Raw genomic sequence first — 23,242 nt, 5'->3', positions numbered from 1 at the left:
TTCCGCCTGTTTCTTTTACTTGCCGTTTCTCGTTGCCCGGCGGCACTCGAGGCGCCGCGCACATCTGCCGGCCTCCATAGGGACAAACGGGCAATTCCCTCCCCGCATTGATTTCGGGGAGTTCTTCCCGCCGCGTCCCGGACCCTGGCTCCCTCCCTGGGAGTCCTGGGGGCTAATCCTTGCAGATCAGCCGCCCGGTCAGGGTGCCCGGTCGTTTCCTCCCGGACCAGCCGAGAGGAGCGTCCGGCATGGCTGAGAAAACGAAACCGACTCCGGTTTTCCAATCTTTTCAAAGGCACTCAAAGGCATTGCAGTGCATCTGACGAAGAGAGCTGTGGTTCTCGAAAGCTGACGATGCATCTGATGAAGAGAGCTGTGGCTCTCAAAAACTTATGCCACAATAAAGTTGGTTAGTCTTAAAGGTGCTACTGGACTCTTTACTATTTTGCAACTACAACACGGCTAACTCCTATGGATCTACACTGCATTACTGTAATCTAATCTAGAAGTCACTAGGCCACAAAAATTAACCTAGTCAGGTCCTTTTATGGTCATGCTTCGTTATCTGCCCTCCTTAAGAAAGGAAACAAAAAGGGAATGCAATAGTTTTTTAAAAGATATACAGAATAAATTAGTTTATAGTTTAAAAAGAGCGAATAAATTAACCCAAATAAGGGAGAATCGTGTAAACTAACTTCACTTGCTTGATATCAAAATGAAGCTTTCTTCCAAGATAATTTTTTTTTAAAGAATAAGTACGGTGTGGAGACCTTTCAATTGACAGCCACGTCCTTGCTTGGAGTGAAGTTACACCGGTCACTTGAAGCACTTTTTGTCTCTTCTGCCACCAGCGAGCATACATGAAAAACAGGCAGTTATCAAGCCATTTTCGTTTGCGTTTCTGAATCCAGCAATGGCCATAGGAAAAAGGCCTCTTTAGAATCACATTTTGGTCTTTCTTGCGGCAGATCACCGCTCTATCCATGCATCTCATCTGCTGCTACGCCAGAAGAGGAGCAGCTGCCTCCATCACTCTGCAACCGATTTTCACAGGCAACTAAGACCTCTTTCCCCCACTGGGGATTTCAGGCCTTCACAGCCAATATTCTGCTTGGCTGCCTGCCTTCATTTTCTTTCAGTTACCCTGGGTACATGTGCACAAGCATTCTCTTGTCACATAGAGAAGATGCTCAATGCCTGCCCAACTCCAACACACACAGCTCACAACATGGGAAAGTTTAAAATATTCAACTCTTCTGCAGTGGGTATTCAGAGGCATATTGGCTCTTTAAAACGTTACCATGGTAGCTAACAGTGTAAAGGGCCTTGCTGGATCAGGGCCCATCTAGTCCAGTATCTTGTTCTCAATAATGGACAATGAACCTCACAAGCAGAGAAGGAAGGCAGCAGGCCTTCTGGAATGTATCAGGAACTGAGAGGTACACTGCTTCTGAACATGGAGGCTCTATTCAGCCATCATGTCCAAGAATAGATCCATAGGGGGAGTTAGCCGTGTTAGTCTGTAGTAGCAAAACAGTAAAGAGTCACCAGGATATTCCATCAAGGACTTAAAGGTCACCATAGTTCAGCAGAAATATTTCAAAAAAAAAAATCCAACGGGTAGCTGCTGAATTGGAATTCATATGTAAATTTGACTCAGTCAGACTTGGATTGAATAGAGACTATGAATGGTTATCTCATCACCAAAAGTAACTGCCTTCAGGCATTCTATTCAGATTCTGCCATGGAGAGGAGGGGGTCACACCCAGCCTCGACTGTGTATTCCACCTCTTTCATGACTTCTTGTAACTTATTTACATTTACATGACCCTCACTCCCTGCACCCTCCTCTCACCATCTATATATCTCTGACCAGTTTCTTCATACCCTCCATGCATCTGATGAAGAGAGCTGTGGCTCTCGAAAACTTATGCTACAATAAAGTTGGTTAGTCTCAAAAGTGCTACTGGACTCTTTACTATTATGTCCAAGAATGTAAGAAGAGCCCAGAAGTAAAAGTTTATCCAGCCCAGTGTTTTGTTTCTAACAGGGGATGGCTGGATGCCTACAAGAAGCTCACCGGCAAGCCGTGGCGGCCACAGCACTCCTCTCTTTTGCCACCATGCCGCTATACATGGCTGTCTCATTTAGTGGCGGTGTCAGCTAGTGAAACCTTTGCCCCTCCAGCCCCATCCTGAGATACATCGAGGCTTTCTGCTTTCTTGAGTAACAGTATTTATCCCTTAGACCCCAAGTGGCTGTCCAGAACTCCTGCACAATGGCACCTCTCATTCCTTCTTTTAAAGCCCACCTCTTCTGCAGGCCCTTTGGCTTTTAAGGTCCTTATTCCTGCTCCCCATTCTAAAGGATGTAAAAATGCATCTGCTCACATTCTTCCCATATCGTGCCCTCCACTGTCCATCTGCAATGCCTCCATTGTAAAAATTTAGAGGTGTAAAAGCTCCTGGAGGCAGATACGCATCCTTTTTTGCTACATACACTTGTGACATTCTCGGCATGGTGAATAAATCAGGTACCATGTTTCCTGGTACCCGTCGACAGGTAAAGCCCTCCCCCCTTTTAAACAGTATGAGATGCTTGTTGTCATTCTTGAGTGTCATGTTCCTTCCACAAGATCCATTGGGGGAAATAAGGGAACATTTTATCATATGTGGTGGTCTTGCAAAGAGGTATATAAATTTTGGATAATGGTTCGTAGACTTTACAAACAATTTTACAGATTGCAATTCCATTGAAACCTGAAATATTTTTGTTAAACTGTGTACCAGAAGATTTGGATAAAGATCAGAAATATTTTATTATATAAGTAATGACTGCAGCAAGAATTCTACTAGCGTTTTATTGGAAAAGACCAGTAACACCCCAGCAGGAGGAGCTAATAGCGAAGATAATGGAGAATGCGGAACTAGGCAAACTAACTTTACTAATGAAAGGACAAATGGAAGAAAACTTTGCTGCACCATGGACCCCTTTTTACAACTGGATGAGAAACAAATATAAAGATTCGAATGTAGTAATTATATGAAGGCAATACTGTAATTTCTTACTAGCAATCACAGTTAAGTGATGAGCAATGTGGAAAATGTAGATAAGCAGAGTGCTGTTTCAAGCAGGATGTATGATACTTTTGTCTCGTTTTCCCCCTTTCCCCTACCCCTAATGGAAAAACTAATTAAAAATATTTTTTTTTTAAAAAAGATTCATTGGGGGACTAGGAGGGCTACATGCTCCATTTCTCCAGTAGTGGTAGTTATGCCACACTGCACAACTCTGCTGTTGCACACACTGCAGTTGCAAAGCTATATTTGGAAAATATTGTAGATCAGCCAAAAGAGCCGATGCTATCTTGGCTTCTGAAACCAAAGCAGTAATATATGTATGCTGGGAGTGGGGGAGAGCCTAGCCCATGAACCTTTTCATAAAAATAGGATTGTTTTAAGTGTGTCCCTAATTTTATCTGTGAAATGCTGGAGGGTATGAAACCATGGTTGACTCGCAGTTTCCCACTGGAATAAATGTGGAATTTATGCCTTGCTAAAACTGTTAAAACCATCAAACCTTCCCTGCAATATAGAGTTCTGTTTTGTTCTTGTTTCTTTTTTTTATTTACAGAACTAACATATTTATACCCCACCTTTCCTCTTGGCTCAAGGTGATAGAATCAGAACTTGCTGTGTGGTCTAGAAGCTCCTTCTCAACTGTTAGCGGCGCTTCTAGCCATAGCAGAGGGTTATAGTCACAGACTAACAAAATAATCCCATACTTGCTCAGAGGCATTCTTTTCCTGTGTATAATGCAGATGTATCCCAGGGCTGTATTGCTGGGATAGAAACCAAGTTTCAGAACTGAGCTCTGGAACAGCTTAATAATTCCTATGACGTCCCATACTAAGATTCTCCATTTTGATGAACTGTGCAGCCATTCGTTGTTTCTATTATCCCTCTGTCCTTAACCAGGGCCGCATTCTGATTTCAGCACAGACTGGATGTTGTCTCCTCCCTCCAGGGCCCATGTGAGCCAAGTGCGAGGCAAAGGACTCTTTAACCCTCTCCTCCCTGACCTGAAGAGCAACCGAGTCCACGGCAGAGTTCTCCCTGTACCCTCAAGTTCATTCCTATTTTCTTGCACAATGGCTCATATGCATGAACGAGCAAGTGTGGTACATAAAAAGGGAAGAAACTCTGCCAAAGCCTCTTGTGCTGTTCACATCAGAGGAAGGGTGCAAGATTTAGGAGCCCTTTGTCCAAGTCTCTACTTTGGAGGGAGGTGGTGTTCCTGGCATCAATGTCTGTTATGAAGGCCAGATGAAAAGCTGAAGAAGGCTGGTGTTCCTGAGCCACAAAATTGTGTTTTTTATTTTAGTGTGCTGCAGAGAAGCATACACCCCCTCCCTCCATCAGCCCCCGCCCCCAGGGCATCCAACCACAAACAAAATCTGGCAATAAAATTCAATTAGTTTCAAAACAAACAGCACCAAAAGTCACGAGACCAGCAAAGAGAAGATTAAAACATACAAAATCATTGCCCAAAGGTAACAAAGCTGAGTGTCATCAGCATGCTGGTGCACATCTTTCTTGCAAATCCTGGAGTGATTTCTCCCTCTAGTTTAATGTGCACGTTAAAAACACTATGGGCTAGTCACAGGATGACCTCATGGGACTCCAGAGCATAAATACCAAGGGTGCAGACTACAGTTCCTAGCATCAGTTTGTGGAACTGATGAGTACCTCTTTGGCGAGAGCATGGTCCCACCTCAGCCCACTGATCCAGAAGTTGGCCGACAGCATCAGAAACCACCGTCTGGTCTGTAAGAATCACAACTCTAGAAGACGCCCAGTGACATCTGTTGGAGCACCCAAAGCTGTTTCAGTTCCCAAGCCAGGTCAGAATCGAAAACTGAAATGGGTCTCGAGTCAGAATCGACTTCCTCCCAGAAGGCCTAGGGTTGCAAGGCCTACGCTACGTCTGTGTAAGGTGCGGAATGATAAATGATCTCCGCAGCAAGGTCCTCAAGCTTGAGGGATTTCAGGCAGGATAAATAATTCCTTCCAGATTTCTCTCCATGAGACTCCTCGTTCCACCTTTAATGCATGCTTTCACCTTGTCCCTGACAGCAAGTTTTATTTGATGGTGCTACCTGCTAAATACAGTACAGTGAAACAATGAAGGACGGCCAGGTCACTCTGCTAACAAGGGCGCTTGTGCCTTCCTGATGAAACATATTGCAGCAGGGATTTCAATTATAAGATCGGTGGCTGTGTAAGGGCAGCTTCCCCGGCCTCTGTTTCAAAGGAAAACAGAGGTTCAGTCCTTGCAATCACCAATTAACAAGGATCTTGGGTGGTAGGGCAGAGAAAGTCTGTTCCTGTGGTCTCAGAGAGCTGCAGCAGTCAGTGAGAATAAGTGACACTGTGCTAGACGGACCAATCGTATGTCCCTAGATCACCGGGAGTTCAACAGACCTGCTTTTGTGAGTAGGGGCGGAGGGGAGGGGTCCTCAGCATCTCCTGTTAAAAGCCCTCTGGAAGCAGGGGTAGGAGAGGTCTTCATCTACATGAGACACTGGAATGCCACTGCCAGAATAGACAGGCTGAAGAGTGGGGAGTGCATTTAACCCTTCCACTTCCATACAGCATTAGAGCCAGGGCTTTTTTTCTGGGAAAAGAGGTGGTGGAACTCAGTGGGTTGCCCTTGGAGAAAATGGTCACATGGCTGGTGGCCCCGCCCCCTGATCTCCAGGCAGAGGGGAGTTGAGATTGCCCTCTGCGCCGCTGGAGCAGCACGGGGGGCAATCTAAACTCCCCTCTGTCTGGAGATGAGGGGGCGGGGCCACCAGCCATGTGACCATTTTCAAGAGGTTCTGGAACTCCGTTCCCCCACGTTCCAGCTGAAAAAAAGCCTTGATTAGAGCACTGCTAATGGTAGAGCCAGTCAAAACTGCCCCTTCCGCATACACCACTTTATTAGTCCTCGAAAGGGAAATGTACAGACTGAGAGAGGGTACCTAACTCCTTTTTCCTTTCCAGAGCTCTTAATAGCCCGGGGAATGCTTCCAGGAGGCAAAAGCATGCTAGTCTGGAAAAAGCAAACTCTAATCAAAGCCTCACACATCTGCCATTTAACTTTGAAAGCTTCCAGCAAGATTTGTTCACTGGTCTCCCAGTATCTTTTAGGTAGGCCCTTATAACCCTATGGCAGCACTCAACCTGCACTCAGATGGGGCCCATCCTGCCTGCTGTTTGCACACTGGACTTTATGTTTACACCTAGACCAGCACACAGACATGTCATGGGAATGGCTGAGCCCACAAATCTTTCATATGGTCCACTAATGCCATCCCTTGAGATCTAAAGGCTGAATTTTCAAGAAGTGCCTTGTTTTACTACTTGTCTTTTGCTGGGTTAAAAGTCAAATAGGTTGAGTCCCAAAGCTTTCTGTTGGGAGAAACAGTTCCAGTTCCTCTCCCCGCCCCCCAGCAACCCCTTTTGACTTCTCTGAAAAGGCTATGCCAGAGATCTGGGGACCCAGGCGGCCATAAAGCCATGCAGCTCAGCAGGCTGCAGTACGGCAGAAAATCAAGTCACATCACCCCCTTCCTACTCCTCTTTGCATCAGAGGAAATCTGGTAGGACCCAAGTCCGTATGTATGACTTTTAATTAATCAAACGCACCTGTGTGAGCAAAATGTGCAAACACACAGAGGAGGCTGCTGGCTGTGCCTCTGCGTGATTCACTGGTATGGCTGTGCCTTTATCTAATTAGATTGTGCTGGAGGCTGAGCAGTTCCTAGAATTTAAGAGCCCTGTAGGTCAAACTAAAGAGTGCATCTAGTTCAGCATTCTGTTTCATACAGTGGAAAACAGGGTGGATTTGATTTAAATCAAACTGATTTAAATCACGATTTAAATCACTAGTCTGTAAGGCTTGATTTAAATCATAGTTTTCTACATACAGACTAATTCTTGCTGGTATAACTTTAATATGCAAGTAGATGCCTGCCTTACCGATAGGTAAAGGAACTTCATTAAAGTATTCCCAAACTGGGTCTCTTTTACGGCCTGCTGCCATTATAGGTTTTTTCCTCCAAGGAAAGAATGTGATAAACCTCAGGTCATACACACGAAAGATCCAAAGACTTGTGCAGTATTGAGCTCAAAAAGTTTCACTTCCATTTTGTACTGCTTGCCCCTCCCTCCTCACACTTAGTTTCTTCTTGTGCGGATCTATTTCACTCCAAACAATCAGAAAAATATTGTTTCTATTCACTGAACTTCTTGAAACTTAGCACTGGAGGGGTTGATTCTGACTTCATAGGTTTGTAGAACAATAGGATTAAGGTCTTTTTCTCAACTCTGTTCACGTTATAACATTTTTGCTGTGAAGAAGAGGCATGTGATCTCTGCTGAGCTGACACAAATTCAGTTTTGAGAACTGCAAAACCAAGCATCTGTGATAATATCTTGTAGGCAAAGAAACTGCCCAATAATCTTACAAAAACCTCTGGAAGAGCATGATATTGTGAATGGATTAATGGAATTTATTTACCAAAAAAATTAAACATATACAGCCTTATTCTACATAATTAAAAACTAATCTTTATTTCATGATGGAATAACCTTTGGATGGTAATATATTTTCCTCAAAAAGCATTTTATTAAAAAAAAATCTGATTTAAATCAAAAAAATCCGATTTAAATTAAAAAAATCCGTTTTGATTTTTTTTAAAAAAAATGATTTTAAAAAAAATCATTGATTTTTATCCACCCTGGTGGACAAACAGAAGACTGGAAAGGTCCACAAAGGAGGCACACAGGCGAAACCCTCTCCATATTGCTTCCCCACCAACAACCGGCATTCAGAGGTATGCAACCTCTGATCATAGAGGTTCCATCAAGTCATCCTGGCTAACACACCATGATGGGCCTATATTCCATAAATCTGGTCTGCTACATCCCTGCTTCAGGGGTTATCAGATATGATGCAGAGGTATAGCAAAATGACCTGTTCCTGGAGGAGTCAACCCCTATGTCTCTGCATGAGTCAGTGCTTTGTACTCCGACTATACTCACTGCCTACGGCAGTGACTCAAGCAGAGACCCAGGAGGCAGGTGCCTTGGAGAATGTTTCATTTTTTTTCATGTTCCTTTCAGCTGTAGAGTGGGCCACAGGCTGCATCCATGAGATATTGTGCTAATTCTGTTAAAACTGCAGTCTAGCAACCACTGGCGACTGAGTAGGTTCGTCCGCACAGGAAATACAACTTTGAATTATTGCTATAGCACAACGATAGAGCAATATCCTACACTGTGTGGTTGCAGTGCTGGGTAGGGATATTCAGACATGCTCTTTGCATTCCTTTTCACACATTATCATTCTGTTTCACCCTTCTTCATTGCTGCTGTTCCCAATGCATTTGTTCTTTTTACATCATGCATGCAAGACACACTTACTTTGTCAAGAACATTAAAAAAATTAACAAGGAAAAAAATCAGCATGCAGAAAAAGAATGTAACAGAAAAGAAAATTCATGGGTTTGATTTCTGCAAGAGAGAAGTGAGAACAGAACAAGGATTTTTTTTTGCCTGAATCTGCCTGTGAACATGGAGGCTCTCTCAGCCATCCTAGCTGCAAAAATCAGTAAGGTCCCTCCAATTTTCAATTAAAAGAAAGTGTTCCTCATCAGAAGTATGGGAAACGCTGCTGTTATATTTTGAACTGGTACTGTAAATCAATCAAACACAGGTTGTGTATCCATCAGACAATACTTTTAGGTGCTTCCAAAATGAAGAACCTGACTCACCTAAGTTGCTTTGCATAGTTGATTTCTATCTCTGTTCTCTCTTTCACAAACTTGATGTATTTCTCCAGAACGTCAATGCCCCACTGCGTGTGTTTTTCAAGGTTGTCAAACTGATCCTGCAAAGCAAGAAAAAGTGAAACACTCTGTCAGGAGAGAACAGAAGGAAAAAGAAATGATCATTTGCGCTTTGTTTTCATCATTAGCGAGGAGCCCTTTTTTTTAATAACACCCGTTTTTATTCAGCTAATAGATCCGAAGGCCAAACTAAGAGCTGGTAACAAACACCGGCAGATTTTTCTCCTCTGGAAAGCAACTGGAGAGAAGAGAAGCAGGCTGTTCCCAAGTGCACATCAAATGGGGAAACAAGGTGAGGGAGGTTGCAGGGGGTAAGCATGGCAGGAGGAAGGGAGTTAAGCCCATGCATGCAAGTTAATACTTCCTTAACTTTCTGGGTGTCTCTAGTAACATCTCTTTCCTGTATCAAAGCATTCCAGATTGGGTGGCGTGACTCTGCCAATTCCAACACCGCAGTAACACTACCGACATAGGATTGGAGTTCTTAAGTGACTCCAAGAATCCATCCTTCCCAAACACTTCTGCAAAGATGCCTTCACCTTGGCAGGGAGTCCATTCATTTGTATCCCCCAAAGATTACCACAATTAAAAAAAAAAAAAAAACCCTACACACAGCAGTTAAGTTTAAGTCCCAATACCATGACACCAATCAGTCTCCGATACAAGGTGCAGCGATTTCGCCCCCCGCGTTATCACCTAGATCCACAACAGATACAGCAAATCACTCCGTCCTGTAAGGCGCAAACACCTCTATATACAGCAGCAAGATCTCTCATAGCCTCTAATTCAGCAATGCCAGCAGCTTCTTATAAGGTTCTCAGGGCAAGGGAGGGTGGAGCAGATCAGGTGGAAAGGTTCAGCACTTGGGCACCTCCCTACAGCTTTGGAGGGAGGGGGGAACAGAAACTGCAAACACAAGGCTGGTGACAACTTAGAAACAGGTCAAGGAAGGGGGCGTGAGATCCCTGTGTTCAAGGGGGCCCTCCAAACCAGTGAGCTGTTTTCCTCGACTCTTACTTCTTAGATCCCAGGTAGATGTGACACAATATATGATTTTATGTATATATTTCAAAAAAGCCATGCAGAGCTACTTTAAAGGAAACAGAAACAGAAGATTCTGACCACAGATTCCCCATGTTGTGTCTGATTGAGCCCTCACTGAGCCTAACTAGACGTTACACACTACACGAGTTCACCACGGGGGCTTGGTGGTATATTGCAGCTGCTAGTTCCTGGTGGTGACTCATGAGTAAATGAGCAGCAGGGCCCCGAATCAGATCAGGACTGCTGTGCAGGAAAAAGAGGACTTCTTGCCTTGTCTCCTGTGCTGTTTTCGGTGGCTGAAACAGCCCAAAGACGATGCCGGAGTATGTGTGTGTGATTTACTCCACTTGGAGCCAGCACATGCACTGACCACTTGCACATGCTGGCTGCTCACAGAGAAAATACCACTCCCATCCACAGCCTCTGGGCCACTGAAAACAGCACAGGGGAGAAGGAAGGAATCCCTCCTTCTCCTATGCATTAATCTTGATCCAAATCAGGCCTTATGGCACATTTACTCACACGTTGCCACTGGGAACCAGAAAGTCCCCATAGAGAACTTCTGCAATTTATAATGTCTCGTTAGGCTCACTGGCGTGGGCAATCTGCATGTGAGGCTATACCATTTTCATCTCTAGGTGGAGCTCAAATGATTGCTTTTCTGTTAAAAAAAAGATTACCTTTACTCAGAAAACTAGTATGTCAGGAAGAATGATTCTAGCGTAGCCTTTGTAATATTCAAACATCCATTGAATGTTTTATTATACTTCCAGGGTAGCAGAATCTGGAGCAGTTTCAGCCCAGGTTTTACTTATGGTTTGTGGTAAACTGGTTGACCAAGCTCCTATGAAGAACCTGGTGTTCTTTTCTTTATTTATTCCAAATAAAGTTATATTTCGTTCTTATAAGAAGACTCTCAGATATTCCATCTTACAACCTTCTCCTTAGCAAGTTTCCGAGGAATTAGCCGTGTTAGTCTGGAGTAGCAAAATCAAAAAGAGTCCAGTAGCACCTTTAAGACTAACCAACTTTACTGTAGCATAAGCTTTCAAGAATCACAGTTCTCTTTGTCAGATGCGCATCTGATGAAGAGAACTATGATTCTCAAAAGCCTATACTACAGTAAAGTTGGTTAGTCTTAAAGGTGCTACTGGACTCTTTTTGACTTAGCAAGTTTGTGAACAGAGAACTGTTCTGTACAGCAGAGTATCTCATCAGGCAAATTTCCACTACAGTTTGAAATGGTATGCCCTGATGTAAACCAATCAGCTGAGTGACAGCAGTTCATTATCTGCTCTGTACCCTTCCTTCAATCTCCTTCTCTCTGGCTTCCCCCTGTCTGTTAGCTTTCGGATATTCTGGGACCTCTTTCTCCAGTCCAACTTGCCTCACAAAGCTCTGCTGGGAAGCGAGATGAAATGTTAATCCCACCCTTACTTTCAACTTCCCTCACAAACGCTGGACTGCAAACATTCCAGCAGCAATGTTCCTTAAAAAGCTGAAACAGTGTCACAGCGATCATTCCATCCTGTCACAACAGCTCAGCCAATCGGCATCAAGAGGCTTCCCAGCCACAAGCTGGGGGGAAACAGCAATTCACTGGGGTGGGGGTGGGGGAGTAGAGGGAATGATTAGGACACCATCCCCAAGTATGTAGCTGAGCAAGAAGCATGATGCAACACGGCAGCGTGACAGGCCATTTCTCACAGAATTATTTCTTGTGGACTAGGATGTTTATAAAAGGGAAGAAAAGGAACCACCATGACATCACACACAAAACTCTCAGCCTAAATAAGCAATCTCAGCTGTGTTTATAAAGGACGCCTTCTTTCAAATCTCCATTTATACACAGACTACTCTTGCATTTGAGTATGTTCCCGACCAGGGCTTTTTTTCAGCAGGAACGCGGTGGAACGGAGTTCCGGAACCGCTTGAAAATGGTAACATGGGCTGGTGGCCCCGCCCCTGATCTCCAGACAGAGGGGAGTTGAGATTGCCCTCCACACCAGTCAATCTCAACTCCCCTCTGTCTGGAGATCAGGGGCAGGGCCACCAGCCATGTGACTATTTTCTCCTAGGGCAACCCACTGAGTTCCACCACCTCTTTTCCCAGAAAAAAAGCCCTGTTCCCAACACATGTAACGCTGATTGTTTTCAATCAAACCTTTTACATCCAAACCCATATCTTAATTACCCTCGCCTTTCCAGATATCAGTCAACAAACCATCTTAGAGAAACTACGGTTATTTATACACTTTACCAATAAAAATCATTCAGGACTGAACACCCAATAAGGGGTATGAAATGTACCAGTGCCCTTTCACATCACCTAAATATGTAATACTAAGATTTAGTGCATACAAAATCCATGACACTCAGAAGAACAGAAACATCTATGAAGGGGACATTTATAATGCATAAAAACATGGGGCACTGGATAAGTACATCCATGTTACCTATCTCAAATTGTGTGTTGGGATGCCAGACCACGACAGAAGAGGAGAAAGAAGGTAAGCTGGGAGTGGAAGCTCTTGGAGGTCAATAGCAAATTTGTGTTTACCAAAGTGGCCATGAAACACAGCTGGTCACTCAATAATGTCATATATTTTAAAAAATAAAGTTGTTTCAGAGTTCTCTAATATGATATTCCTGCACTGAGAATTTATCCAGCCACCGCTTTGTTCCCCTCTCTTTGGGCCAACAAAATTTTTCTATTTTGCTTTATGCAGACGATACAGTTTTCATTTCCCAGACCAAAATCAGTCTGCGTAGGTTATTACATCAACGTGGGCATTATTGCAAGGAGGAAGCTCTTAATATCAACTCTGAAGAGACTAAAGTAATGGTCTTTAGAAAAAGGGCAAAACTGTCCTCCTGGAACATCTGTGGTAACCCTATCAGTCAATGCAGTTCCTTTAAATACCTTGGTGTTACTTTTAGAGAGACCTTAAACTGGAATGCTCATTTGGAAACTAAAATCTTCAGCACTAAGAACGGTAAGGTCTATCCTGTGTTTCTACTACTCGAAGGGCGGACATCTTATAGATCCAGTTTTGACATTATTTCAGAGTAGGGTTGCCAGGCCCCCTCAACCTCCCAGTGGGGGATTGGCGCCTAACACTTACCTGCAAAAATGGGCCTGTTTCAGGCCACTGCAGAGCACAGGAGCGCTCCTGTGCTCCGCAGCAGCTCAAAACAGACCCGATCCATGCTAAAACAGGCCCGAAACGAGCCCAAACTTGGCAAAAACAGGCGCGTTTGGGGTCACTGTGGAGGGCAGGAGCGCTCCTGTGCTCCGCAGTGGCCCCAATCTGAGCCTGATCCAGGCCAAAATGGGTCCAATCCAGGTGGCTGCACTACACGGAAGCACACAGTGCCACAGGAAAGCACACACGGAAGGTGTGCTCCCCCCGCTGGCCAAGTAAGCGGGGGCGGGGTGTGGAGGATCCCCCGCCCCTGGCGGGGGTATGGCATCCCTATTTCAGAGCAAAGTAATTCCTCATCTCCTCTATGGATTTGAAGTTTGGGGATGAAAAGAGGGAAACCTAGCTAGTATAGAAGTAATCCAGAACCATTTCTTAAGACATATCCTAGCCCTCCCCAGGCAGTCTCCAGTTGCTTTGATGAAAGCGGAATCAGGTCTCCCCTCCCTTACAGCCCGAGTGCATCTGGCTATTATAAAATACTAGGTAAAGAATAAAAATCCTAGCCAAATTTCACTCAGTCTACAATCTTTTAACTCTTTGATGGCCAATAACTCACAGCGCTCTGTTTATCTTAATGAGGTATTCTTAACGTACTCTATTCCTGACAATCTTATACGGTCTCTGGCCACTTACCTCCAATTTAGGGATTGGATTTTTAACTCCGATGCATTGATTGATCGCTCCCAAATTCTAAATTCAAAAACAGCACTGTGGTTCAAATTTATTAAATCTGACCACGTCCACTCTCCTTATCTTGCTAACATCTCTAATCATAATCTTAGATCATCCTTTACCCTATTGCGATTTCAATCCATGCCCTCGGCAATATTGTCTGGACGTTATTCTCAAACTCCTATAGCCCAAAGGGTCTGTATCTGTGGGTCTCATACACTAGAGAATTTGCCTCATTTTTTTCTTTTTTGCACTTTATATTCTGACCCCAGATCAAAGTTTCCGGCGGGATTTTTATCTGGTCTTAGCTTATACTCAGATGTGGAGGAAATCTCATTTTTGCTTCCTGATATTGATGCAAAACAGTCTTTAAGACCACTCCATAACAGAAAAAAATCACAGAAAAATGGATCCTCTTCTTTGAACATACGAACAAGAATGACATTCAGCCACAAAAACAATCATATCAGATGCCTGTCCTATAATTCTTACAAAACTTTGTTCAATGAGACATCTATACAGTAATGGAAGTGCATGACATCCATTTGGAAATTACATGATATTGACTATGATAATAGGGACATAATTTAGCTTTTCAACTTCCTGAAAACTCATCAGATACACCAAAGTTCCATGATTTAAGAGAGTTATCAACAACCTGTACAACTCTCAGAACATGATGAATATCAAAAGATCCATATAATGTTACTAACACTATTAATGTCTTTTGAAACAGCTGATTTTACTCCTTATTTGCATATGACAAAAGCTGAATTTTTTTTAAAAAAAATAAAAAGTAAAAAAACAACCCCGCCTTTAAAATGCTAACAGAAGCGCTAGACGTTCAGTTTCAGTTAATGATATCAAACAGGGCATGTGTTCCCTTTTCGCATCATAGCTGTTATGTAAATTCAGTTTATGTTTAAGGGACTGTTGGAGACCCAAGACTTCCATCATATCTCCTGGAATCAAGCACAAAAGAAGAAAAAGAAAAAAAGCAAGTGAAGGCCGGAACAAACTGGAAACCACCACAGGCTGGCTGCATCTTCCCTGGAGCTTCCCATGGCTCAGTTGAGAACCTTGTTGCTAAAGAAGAAATCTGGAAAGAACTCTTCCAATGAGGAAAGTATGATGTGTTGTGGGCTCTTTCCATCCTTGGTTTGGGCTCTATGGCTGTAATCTCCCCCTCCTCCGTTTCTTCAAGAAATAATCCTTTGCTCAAGGCAGGCCCAGGGGAGGTCGCTGTCTCTGGCCAGAAACAGATAACCGATCATTCTGCAGCAGCCACTTAAAGACATACTGCACAGCAGCTGTTGTCTCCCCCACCCCCCACCCCCGGTAAAGAGATCATTTCCATCTTCCTCCGTTTCCCTGGATTTCTGAACAGCTGCAGGAGAACAGCAAGGCTCCGCTAACCGCACAGCTCTCGTGCCACAGCAAGCCCCTCTCCCCGTGGTCCTAACTGCCGTGTGCCATGTTACACAACCACGTGGTGGCAATGTGGATTCAGCTCTGACAGAGCCCCTTTTTTCATCTTTTCCATTCCAGTGGATCAGATCCCCTTTCAACAACCTGTACCAGTAATAGCTGGTTACTCTTCCCATCTGGGGACATGTTCTGTGGCACAAAATAGGGGATTTTGATATTTTATGACAGTTTGAAAGAAGCCTTGATCACGTGATAAAACAAAACCCCAAACCCGAAACGTTTAAAAATGGGGTCAAGCCCCAACTATTCACAATACTTTTACAAATGTTAAAATATTTACCTATCTGGCTTTTCCTTGGGGATTCAAGGCAGCTTGCAGCGTGTCAAAGGGTTAAAAAAACTCACTAAAATCATAAAGAACTGTAACAAAAAAGTCATTTGAGAAAATTCATCTCAAATGCACAAAGACTTCAAAATTTGAGACCAGTAGCACTTAAAAACCAATTAGATATTATATCGAAGAGACTGAGAATTACAAATCCATTATAAGCTAGTTGGTCTTTAAGGTGCTACTGGACCCAAATCTTGTTCTTCTACTACAGGCCAACATGGTTACCCTCCTAAGACTATCCATAAAACCATATAAAATACATGAGATTAAAATACTACATACAACAAAATGGACGACCCAATTTTGTTGTATGTAGTATTGAAGACTATCTTCAAAGGGCTTTTCAGTCTCATTGATTTCTGTACAAGTGCCTTAAACCCCTTCAACTAAAAGCCATCGGGACCAAAAGAAGGGGGGAACAAGCCTTCCTAGAGCAGCACCCTCCAAACCTTTCCCAGCAGACCGGCCCCACACCCAACAAGACCACAGGGCACACAGAGAAAAGAAAAACTGATCAATGCCAGGCACAGCGAACAACAGCTGGCTGAAGAGCACTCCTGGGGTACACAGGTTCATATGATCCTGATGTGATCTCTGATTGACAGGGATCACCCAAGTGACTGATCCACAAAGGAGAAAGCAGTAGCAGTCACAAGAAACAACAGAACCAAACACGCTTAGGAAACGTTAACAGTTAAACTTCTTCCCACTGAATTCACTACCTTAAACCCTCAAATCAAAAACTAGATAATATGGCACAACTCTCATTTCGAACCAACAAATGAGAAAATGACATTTCGGTACATTTACCTGGGGAGAACTGCAACATGGCCACATTACCCACCTCTTTGGTCTGGCCGGCTTCTGCATCTTACGCGGCATAAACAGGGTTGCTCCAGAATGCCCTGTAACACATTCTCTACTATGTTTTAAAGCAGAAACCAAAGGGCTGTGTTAAATTGCTGCACTGACACTGACTTGCCACAGAAGAAAGATGCTGGCCAGATTTGGAGTTTCTTGTTCACAAAACAAGCAGCCATGTAACAAGCTGCGGAAGGCAACCACTTCCTGTGATGCGCAGAAGATAACTGGCTCTGCTAAGAAAACCAGCATATGAACACTATCTGAACTCTGGCAAGCCATTCCGCACTAACTCCCTCCTCGATTACTTTGGCACTCTTGAGGTTTGGTTCAAGCAGGCAATGAGCAAAAATCCCAAATTCACATGTGTTCATATTAATAAAGGGGCTTTTCCTGGGGATATTTCGTAGCAAAAGAGCTGGAGGAACTCATTAGCATAACTCATTAGCATATGCCACGCCCCTTGACATCACCAGAAGTGTGTCATTAGCATAACTAATTTGTGTATGCCACACCCCCTGACATCACCTATCCTGGCTGTTTTGGACCCAATCCTGGACATTCAGGGCCGAAATTGGGCTCAAAATGGCAAAAAGGGGCCCTAAATGACCAAAAGTGGCCATTTTGGGCCCTTTTGGGCCTGGTTTGGGGCTGAAACAGCCCAGATTGGGTCAGTGCTGGGCAGGGGAGGGTTCCCCCGCCCGGCACCAATCCAATCCAGGTTGTTTCGGCCCCAATCCAGGCCCAAAAGGGCCCAAAATGGCTGAAAGTCAGGTGGGCGGGGCCACCTGACATGTGACCTCTTTGGAGAACTGCCAGAACTGCGTTCCTGTGCGTTCCCCCTCGAAATGAGCCCTTTTCACTCAGAGGTTTTCTTCCAGTTTGGGTGCCGATTGGCTGCATTTTTTCCCTGAATTTCCTCACGTCCTTGTTTTCCATTTGTTACTATTCTGTCTCCCTCATCATTTCTCCAGGCTTTCTCAAACCTCATCCCTTTTGAAAGCCCTCAACCCCAACCAGCCACAACACATTCTCCAGCCAACACTGCACCCACCATTGAGCAAGCCTGGCTCACAAAATACAGTGAATGCACACAGAGCCGGCATGTACATACATACATTTATTTGTAAGAAAAAGCCCATGTGTGCTTACTTTACAGATCAAACTGGGGACCGGTATCTGGATTAATGTGTGGTTTCAATCATATGTTCAGCTGTATGTGTGTTAAATGTAACATGAAAATTACTCAATCCAAATGAAAAGAAAAAAGAAGCATATGCTATACACAGACAGTACGTGCTCCTCTGCTGTTTGCGAACAAGGTGCCTCTGCAGACGCCCCTTCTGTGCTTTGCCCGTGCTTCTCTCTCCCAGTTGCTCGTCCTCCTCCCAAATAAGGCCCCACACCCGGGAGGGAGAGGAGAAAGAGATCTTCCAGACATACGGGTGCTTCCAAAGGGCTCTTCAAACCCAAATCGCCAGTAATGTCTCAGCAGTGAGTAAAAAGCCCAGCTATTTACAATTCTAGTTTTTTGGGGGGGGAGCAGGTGGGAGGAAGGCAGTCGAGCCAGGAGGGCACATTTCTCTTACTCACATCCACCCGCTGGAACCAAGTTGTCAGCCGTGCTCAATTAGCAGTCTGGGGGAAAGGAGGGTTAAAATCAAACCGGGCAGCTTTGGAGTGCTGCTATAGCAACAGCGCCAGCATTGGGGGGGGGGGGGGTAATCATCTGCCAATGGGAATTGATTTCACCAGCTCTAAAACCTCCCACTGGCTGTTTCATTGGCAGAGCAGGCTGGTGGTTTCTCAAATCAGGACCACTGGATGGCTGGAGAGGATGGCTCTCTCCGGACTGCTGGAGATTCCAATTTTGCTTGGTTTTTGCTAACCTGTCTGAACGAATTGTCCTCTGAATCCAGCTTCCTCTTTCTGAACCTGGCAAGCCAGATGGCTCCAGGAAGCTTGCAACAAGAACAGAAAAATCTGGAATCGGGGTCAAAAATACCCCCCACTGAAAAAAAAATCAAATGGGGACAAGTTGACCCCACCATTTTTAAAGCACGACACAGTTGGGAATCTGGAAAACTGTTTATTTTTAGCAAAGCAGTCATTTTTACCTGTTACAACATTGAAACTTCATGTAATAATAGCGCAATGTGGAAGAACAGATAACAAAAAAGTGAGCTAACCATTGATACAGGCGGAATGTTTTTAAATAGGTAAAATACAGTATGGTTTTAATAGAACTGTGGTCTGTGGGAATGCTTTGACCTTGCTGCTTACTCTTCCAAAATGAGAAGGCTGAACTTGGTTTTCATAGATGGATGGAACCTATTACATCAATATATTCCTAGTCCATATATCCCCAAATTAAAATGTAATCACCCCAGAGAAATGTAATTGGGGTCAAACTGATCCCACCATTTTTAAAGCCTATGATACAAACAAGGAAAACAGCAGGCACATTTGCAACACATCAAGGCTTGCGGTCCGGGTGATGGCACAGAAGGGTTGGCCCTTTTAAAGGCTGCTCCTGTCCGACTCACTAGCTTAGAGTTAACGCACCATCAAGCACGGCGAACAGGGGGGGGTAGTGATTCCATGAGAGTGGCACTCACATTTTGGACATCCAGCACGTTTTCCAAAAAGACTGGCCGCTAGTGTCACAGATATCGCAAAAGCATCTTGAGAAACAGAGAAGAGGGGAGGCAAAGGGAGGAGCAGCAACCGCTTATTTCTGCCTCTGCAGCCTCTCCTGTCATAAGACTTTCCACAAACAGTGTGTTGGTTAAATAAGTCGGCACTTGTCCTTAATGAGAGAGATGCAGGAGGTTGTATTTGCACACTGGGAGTACACAAACCACTGGTAGGACGGACTTTATGGAGCACTGAATGAGACGGGGAAAGAATGGCTGGACCTTGCTACCATCCAACATGTTCTTGAGACTGGCTGAAATTGGTCTCCCACCACCTCCCAACCAGGACATGATCTTGGAATCCCGTAAGAAAGAAAGAGAACCCTGGCCTCAAACAGGGAATGGAAACTGAAAAAAACAGGAAGCAGAAAACAAACATGTCATCCTTCACTTCCATTCAAAATAGATTCCGACAAGGTGCATGTTGGTGTACTTGCATATGCTTGGGGATATTACTGTTTTATTTTTTTCATAATTTTTAATTTTATTAATAGAATTAAAAGCCCAAAAGAAAGGGCAAAGAAATAAGAGAAAAACTGTGAAAGAAGCATACAGAAAAGAAAAATTAAACTAGAAATAAAACAATAATACATATTTCATTTTCCATTTTTCTCTACAACACTTATTTTAGCAAACATCATACTTTAAATTTTAATCTTACCAAAATTTCCTTTTCCACTACTGCCTCCTTTCTATTTATTTTTTCCCCAGATTTATCTTCTTAAAAATCAAAACCACAAATCATCAGATCATTTTTCCTCGTTTCACGCAGAAAATCAATAAGGGGTTTCCAGTTAGCCAAAAAAGTAGACAATGGTTTATCTCTGATCAAAGCTGTGAGTTTAGCCATCTCCACTAACTCCGTCATTTTCATAATCCAGTCCTCAGTTGAAGGCAATTCTGTACTTTTTCATTTTTGCGCATACAAAAGCCTAGCTGTTGTAATCATATATAAGAATAAAACACCGTGCTGATTTTCCAACTGTTTGTCCATTAGTCCCAACAAAAAGGTTTCAGGTATAAACTGTAGAGTAGCCTTCAATATTTTTTGTATTATCATATGAATTTGAGTCCAAATTTTTTTAGCTTTATGACAAGTCCACCAAAGATGATAAAATGTTCCTTCTTGTTTCTCACATTTACATTTGTTTGACATACTTTTACTCATTTTACAGCAGTTGCTTTGTGTAAGCTTTGTGGCAGTTTTCAACACTTTGAATCAGCTGATTTCAGTTTGGTTACAATTCAGCTGAGAGGCTCGGGGGCCAGGGCCAGAACATGCTGTGTGTGACAGGATCAGATCCCTCAGCTTTGAGTATAGGCTTAAAAAGTAGCCAAGGCTATATGGTGCCCGAGCATGGCATTAAAGGAAGACAGGTTTAATTTTCACTCCACTATGCCGTTACTATGATCAAAATCAAACTTCCCAGACTAGTTTCGACTGTGGATGGGGGAAGGGCGCCTTCTCTTTGCCTGTCCCTTTTCTATACTGGAGCTAAAAGCAAACCAGGGCTTCATTTTCAAAAGATAAAACTGCACATAAGGAAACGATCCCCACCTTGGGGCTGGAAGCCCTAATCTCTACCTTTCTGCTGCTCCCAGGGATGCTTTTTAAGGCTCAACCACATTGGGGGGGGGGGCGTTCATGACATGTACCTTGGACTTGAGGATTTACAATAGACATCAATAAAACTGGACAAAACAGTGTGTTTTTAAACCCATTCAATGTGCTTTAAACACATTCTAAATTGGCCCAGATTCTATCACAGGCAGGTTATAAACATATATAAATATTATAAATAAAAGTTAAAAAATCTCCCGTCCACATTTTATTTTCTCATACACTCCTCTGCTTTGTCTCAGGCTCATCTTATAACTTCTAAGGGCCATTTCACAGAGGGGTTCCCCAACAGGCCAAACAGCCACCCCCTGGGGCCATTTCAGGCCAGGAAAAAAGCAGGGAGGTTAAGCCCTTTCTCCATGTGTGCCGCATTCCCAACCCAAATCAGGCATCTCATCTATGGGAGTTGAAGGGAACCCACAACTCACCTCTATCTGTTACACAAGGTGGGGACCCCAGATCCGACAGTGGTACTCTGTCATGTGTCCCTCCTCTCCCATTTTGCTTTCTCTATAAACGTTTTTCTTCCCCCACTCTCTAGCCTCTGGTTATTCTACCCCTCCCTGCTTTAATAGCCTGCCTGCCCCATAGATGTCCACTGATTAACTCTGGATCCAAACTCCTCTCTGCTGCCCCAAGAGACCAAAGAGCCAAGGTGGAGGTTAACTGTTGGTCAAACAAAGTATTCAAGCCTATTTTTAGACGAAACAACTCAACAGCCCCTTAAATAAGTGAACAGTGAAACGTCTTTAGACTTGAGGGCTGCAGCCGACACTAAAGAAGGCACACTTCTGTGCATGGCTCACACATTCACACCCTTTGGGGCTGGCAATTTAAATTTAGCACAGCTTCCTCTCTCTCAGAACACACTTGCACCGAGAGAGAAGGAATGCATGAGAGCAGAGCCCCGTAAGTTAAGGTTATTGTCATTATTCTGTAACATCCACGGCACTTTACAAAACATCACAGGGTTCCTGCATTGAGAGGCAAGCAAATGAAAATGTTGGGTTCTTGTTGGCTTTGGTGAGATGACACAGGTATGTCAGAGGTGGGCAGCTCAGTGACAGCTGAAAGTAGTCCAGGGAGCAGATAGAGACCGTAGTGGTTTCCCCAGAGTCAAGTCAGCGTGAAAGTCAATAGGCCGAGAAATCTTGATACATGTCAGTAGCACGGGATTGGCCTTGCCATCACTCCCCACCTCCACTTCCCAAGCTAGGAGGAGCATGAGCTGACATGACTCAGCTGGAACTGCCTGTAATCCCCCCTCCAACCAGCTGATCTAGTGGTGCAAGAGGCAGGGAGTTGGTGCCTGAGCCGCAAGGCTCCCAGAAGCCCTACGAACAACACCAAGGATGAGATGCCAAGATCAGGAGATAGGTGGGCACAGAAATATTTTTAAATAAATGTAAATAAATTAACTCAAAGCCTTCACAGAAGAGGTAGTTGGGATATAAAAGAAGAGAGAAGAGCAATGCTGTGCAGGTGTGTGGCAGGGAGGTCCGGGGGTAAGAGCTAGCTGAGTCAGAAAAGCAAGAGACAAGGAGGTATCTGGATATGAGAGCAAAGAGGAGAAGCAATGAGACTTAAGTAGCTGTAGATACACTGCTCAGGAGTCCAGAGTGCTCCAGGTACAGCTTCAGACACACACTTGCGGGGGCGGGGGGGGGGAGAGAGACACCCCACACTTTTGATTCAACCCTTTCGATTTCCTGCTCGCAAGAAGGAAATGGCAGATGCCTCAAAAAGATCAGCTCCTTCCTGCGAGCTGCACATAGGGCCAAGCTAGAAGTGACGAATTACACTTGAATGGCAAGTGAACAGACTCACATGTATTCCTCCCTGTTCACTTCCACTCCACTCGATCACGTGCCATTCAAGTGTAATTCGTCACTTCTAGCTCGGCCCATATTGTCAATCTCCTAAAGCTACAGTGTGATGCGGGGAAGGGTCGACGAAAGCCAACTTGTGCACGCACTTTTCCTGTTCCAAATGTGCCCTTCCATTCCTGGACAAATTCAGAGACATTCTTGCAGCCCGGTCCTGCAATGAGTCACTCTATTGCTTATCCAAACATGATTCAACCTTGCCCGTACCGAGGAGGAAATAATCATCTCATAACTGATGAAGACTGCCACTCATTTTCTGATACAATCATATAAAATAAATTGCAACAGGTCCCATAACACGGGGGCATAACTGTGTTTAGAAGTGAACTCAGATTTCACACAGAAAGTTTCAACCATTGTGCATATGAGAGAATCCACCGCATACCCCATATCCAAATATCCCAGCACAAGGTTCGTAGATACAATCTTTCATTATTCAGATATGAGGATTCAATTGGTCAGTAAACAGGTACTGGTCTAGTTTCAGATCTACAAAAAAAAATTTTTCCATTGTTGACAACATCTTCAGAGAATAATTTCA

General features: G+C 44.0%; 1 protein-coding gene across 3 annotated transcripts in view; it reads right to left on the bottom strand.

Moving 5' to 3' along the window:
- FNBP1 (formin binding protein 1) overlaps positions 1-23,242 on the bottom strand; it is a 254,629-nt gene that overhangs the window by 157,032 nt on the left and 74,355 nt on the right. For all 3 annotated transcript variants that reach the window (XM_054997229.1, XM_054997230.1, XM_054997231.1), the window contains exon 2: positions 8,822-8,937. In XM_054997229.1, the coding sequence (XP_054853204.1) occupies positions 8,822-8,937 (116 nt within the window). The remainder of the gene's footprint in view (positions 1-8,821; positions 8,938-23,242) is intronic.

Source organism: Eublepharis macularius, chromosome 14 (assembly GCF_028583425.1).
Source record: "Eublepharis macularius isolate TG4126 chromosome 14, MPM_Emac_v1.0, whole genome shotgun sequence".
Lineage (NCBI taxonomy): Eukaryota > Metazoa > Chordata > Lepidosauria > Squamata > Eublepharidae > Eublepharis > Eublepharis macularius.
This window is presented reverse-complemented; position numbering and strand designations above follow the sequence as displayed.